Source organism: Cynoglossus semilaevis, chromosome 11, assembly GCF_000523025.1.
Source record: "Cynoglossus semilaevis isolate Cse_v1.0 chromosome 11, Cse_v1.0, whole genome shotgun sequence".
NCBI classification, from domain to species: Eukaryota; Metazoa; Chordata; class Actinopteri; order Pleuronectiformes; family Cynoglossidae; genus Cynoglossus; species Cynoglossus semilaevis.
The window spans coordinates 3,911,134-3,915,576 of NC_024317.1; the positions used below are offsets into that span (position 1 = coordinate 3,911,134).

At 40.5% G+C, this 4,443-nt stretch overlaps 1 protein-coding gene across 7 annotated transcripts in view; it reads right to left on the reverse strand.

Annotated features, from left to right (window-relative positions):
* Positions 1 to 4,443, reverse strand: part of scn8ab (sodium channel, voltage gated, type VIII, alpha subunit b) — a 45,988-nt gene that overhangs the window by 25,957 nt on the left and 15,588 nt on the right. For 2 of the 7 annotated variants that reach the window (XM_025060011.1, XM_008320028.3), the window contains exons 1-4: positions 3,655 to 4,291; positions 2,864 to 2,953; positions 2,630 to 2,758; positions 870 to 961 (exon numbers count right to left, since the gene is read on the reverse strand). In XM_025060011.1, coding sequence (XP_024915779.1) covers positions 870 to 961; positions 2,630 to 2,758; positions 2,864 to 2,943 — 301 coding nt within the window. In that variant the 5' untranslated portion in view covers positions 2,944 to 2,953; positions 3,655 to 4,291. Of the gene's footprint in view, positions 1 to 869; positions 962 to 1,242; positions 1,335 to 2,629; positions 2,759 to 2,863; positions 2,954 to 3,654; positions 4,292 to 4,443 lie in introns of those variants that run through there. The other 5 variants (XM_025060012.1, XM_017036552.2, XM_025060010.1 and 2 more) reach the window with 4 other exon arrangements.

Consider the following 4,443-nt stretch of genomic DNA (forward strand, 5'->3'; position numbering starts at 1 on the left):
AAAAAGGGGACAGGCGGGGGGGGCAGGGGGGAGAGTGGGGGATGGAGGGGAGGGGGGGTATTAGGTCGGGAAGGGCAATGAGAGGTGGCATGCAGGTCATTTAAACGCCAAGGCTGAAGGACCTGAGTCTGTGTCAGCATCACATTCTTTCTCCACACCCTGATGTTGACCTTCCGCTAACACGAAGGACTATTTCTGTCCCCGTTCTCTGGCCGTTTCAGTGTTAGCTGAGCCGAACGACACAGCGCTACGTGATTGGGGGTGAGTTCACTGTGCTGCGGTGAGTGTGTGTGTGGACAGTACGTGTGTGGAAGTACGTGCTGACATGAAGTGTAATAACATCACGGTGACTCAACGGTCTGAGTAACTGTGTTGTTGTTCTGTGAATGTACATTCAGTAAAAAAGGAGATGAAAACACCTGGATTAAATGTTTCCTGTAATAATAATAATAATAATAATAAAAATTATCTAGGAAAAAAAAAGCCTCTTAAAGCCAAACTTGTAAAAGCACATGTCTCAAAGCTTCATGCAGTTGTTAAATTAGGCTTGGCAGTCTTAGGGAAAGTAAAACGTCTCGAGAAACAAGACAGATTTTAATTTTTAATTGGATAAAGTTTAAAAAAGAAGGAGAAGCTATTTACATAACATAATAATAATAATAATAATAATAATAATAATAATAAAGGTTGCATCTTGTTTTTTCCATCTTTGGTTGAGAGTACAGTTACATAGAGACTGCTAAGCCTATCAACAAAGTAAAGCTACCATTTTTGATTATCGTCAAAAAGCAAAAATGTCTGGTAAGGTAATGTAATGCAGCTACTCCACAGTAGTGAGCTCAGCCTTAGGGTTTAAATGGGAGTCTCACCTGGAATGACAGAAATTGTTTTCAAAGCTCGGAGAACCCTGAACGTTCTCAGCGCCGACACATTCCCAAGGTCCACAAATTCTGTTATATATCTGTAACAAGGTAGGATGAAACACAATACAGAACCCCATGACACACAACACACACACAATAACAACACACGCACGCATGTATGCGCGAGGGCACAACACTAGGACCACCACTGAAGACCAGGAGGGGAGGTCACGGTGAGAGAGAGGTCGCCTGCACCACCGGTGGAGAAGGTGCGAAGGAGGAAGAGGAAGAGGAGAAAGGACCGAAACAGAACCACACCTAACATCAACCCCGGGACTCGCCCGCCCACCCGCACACACAGACACCTGGACTCTCTTACCTGGGATAACTGAAATTGTTTTCAAAGCCCTCAGAACCCTGAACGTACGCAGAGCTGACACATTGCCTAGGTTTACAAACTCTGTTATATACCTGCAAGGTGGATCAGATACAGTTACTCAGCAGCCGTCCCACACACACACACACACAGAAGAGTTACATCATATTATCATGGGCAAAGATCAACATGGCATGATTGACAGGTGTGGACTGGATGTGCTGCGTGTACCAGTGGTTCTCAAAGGGTGGGTCACAGAGATATTTTTTTTTAAACGATGACATATATTTATGGACCAAAAATCTTTTGACTCATATTTCATGTTTTTTTTTTTTTGAATTATTTAATTCAGGTCTTTTTCTTTGACTCATATTTCATGTTTTTTTTTTAATTATTTAATTCAGGTCTTGTTAATTTCAACAGATCCTAGAAGAAAACTACGTTTGTTTTTTGGATTTTTTTTTTTTAATTATTATTCACAGTCATGTTTGTTAAGGCTGAAAGAAATTCAACCCAGAAAATTTCAGAAACACTGGTTTAAATAATGTATCTGCTAATCTGACTTAACTCAGTGACTGGTTTATTTTCCACAAACAGCTGCGTTGTTACAGGTCAAAACCAGCAGGGGACAGGAGTTTTTATTTTGGTATCACTTCCTGTCTCATTACACTTGAACTGATGGTTAATTAGCCTAGCTCCACGTCCACTGTTGGTCCTGCTCCCCACATTTAGAGCCACTGCTCTAGAGCAAAGGGGAGCAACAACCCCTAGTGGTCCACAGGAGTACTACAGAGGGGAGGGGAGTCTTAAAATTCTACGCTGATGAAACTTGTTTTTTTTACTTCACTGCAAAGATTTACATATCGACACATTTGCTAAATAAATAGATTAGAACTGAAAAGAAAATAACAAAATATGTTCATACATGACACTGGGCTCGGTTTAATATGAAACACTTTTGCGACATATCCAATAGGGGTCCTTGTTTCATCTCAGGTTTAACTGCTGTTCCTGTGGACCTCTAACAACAGAGCCACATGTGGAAACTAAAATCAACACAAACTAGAATCCTTGTGTATGTCTTGGCTTTTTTTAAAATTCTATAGATTTCGTTTCTTTTATGTATTTTTATATATGATGCTGAATTAAAAAAACAATGACGTTTGTATTCAGGGGTCAAAAAGGCCGAGTGGGACATTACGACCAACGGCAAAAATCACTGGTTGATTCATGCTGATCATGTGACCACACTGCAGGTGGAATGTAATTCTATGTCGAGTACAAAGATTTGTCTTGTTTAAAATACTCCTCCGTACTCTACGTATGCAGTAACCTGTACATGACTGTTTCAAACGAATGTTTTCAGTTTCATCATTTGTAAAACACTTACGCCATTGAGATGACCATGAAATCCAGCCAGTTCCAGGGATCTCTGAGGAAGGTGAACCCATCTATACAGAAGCCTCGAGCAACAATCTTTGTGAGTGACTCGAATGTGTAGATACCGGTGAAGGTGTACCTTTGAACGAAGGAAAGTAAATGAGACAGATACAGTTCAGATAACAATGCAGATCTGATAGGAGATAATTGCAGTGTGTGTGTGTGTGTGTGTGTATATACTTACTCTACTTGTTTAGACCACTCGGGCGGGTCACTAAATGTCATGAATATACAGTTGGTCAAAATGGTGCACATGATGATCATGCTGAATAACGTGGGGAGAAAAAGTTAAGGAAAATCTGGAATATTACAGAGATTAAAATCAGGAATGAAATTAAAGTTGATATTTGGAAATAGAACAAAAATCAATAACATTTACTGGTGATTACCATCCAAAAGACATGTATTATTAAAACTGTATTTTTCTATCGACTGATTATTGGCACCTGTGCAGAAAATGGTGGAAACGTGAATGTGTTACTGCGAAAATATATATCTATCTTTCTATAATATGTCAAGGGTAACTATTGTAATGAGTGGAACAAAAGTCTAAATTAAAATACCTGGTATGACTGGTACCAGGTGAGACTCCCATTTAAACCCAAAGTTTTAGTTGCTCCAGTCAGCTAACTTCCTGTTCATCAGTTCATAGATTGATGATTCACTCAATAATTCCTAAAAATAATGTTTCATTTTTCTTCCTTAAGAATAATCCTGACATGCAAAATAGACTTGTGGTTCATAAATTGTTCTTTTGAAAAAGAAAAAAAACAAAACTAAATATATATTATTTTTTGACACCAGAAGCAATTCAGGAAAATATTTATGTACAATTTTTTTCACATTAGAATTTCTGCTGACAGTTCTAAAAACTCCCTAGGATTGTGCATCTGGTAAGACAGGCATGAATAAAAATCAAAGTTTTCCATTTTCATTTCAGGTAACAGAAGCAAAAACAATGGCATGAAAGGATATGAATGTATCAAAATCTTTATAGCTATTCGCCTAAGTAAATTAAAAGGACTTAAGATGTACAAGGAGGGCGTGGCACTGAAGCGGAAGAGTGTTTTCCCTTTGTTTAGGACTATAAATGTCTGTGGAGAAAAAACAGACGGAGAGAGAGAGGGAGAGAGAGAGACAGTTAGATCATTTGTCGAATTAATTTGACACACATATATGGGTCAGTGTGGTCTGCAGTGTGGAAACATTTAAACAACAGAAGACGAGCGTCACTTTAATGTAATCAGTCAAGTACACGGCTCACCTCTGAGTCACCGGCCGCTGGTGCACTGGTGTCAGCTGTAAGCTAAGAGCTAACAAGCTGCTAAAGACATAAATATCACTGAGACATTTTTCAGGTGTCATTTTCGGGTGTAACAGTAGAAAAATCTGAATGGATACAGCGTTATAACAGACAGCCAACGTCAAGGACATCCTCGCCCTGTGACCAGTCCACTCATAACCCAGGGTTAGCTTAACATCTGCCCTGGTTGCATCAGACTGAGCCTGAGCGGCGGGGAGCTTCTTCTCGTCCCAGCTGCAGCTCTGTGAGCAGCAGACAGGCGTATGGGAAGCTCTCTCCGCTCCGTGGCCAAATGACTCTCTTCTCCCCAAGTTTAAAGCTCTTACTGGAAGAGAACCGCAAATGCTGTCATCGATCAGGGCCAGATCTGCTGACTCTAGGCTCTCAACAACCACTCCCCGCACATAAACAGCACCGGGCCAAGTGGGGCTGGGTGCAGGGGGGGTGGGGGGGGGGACAGC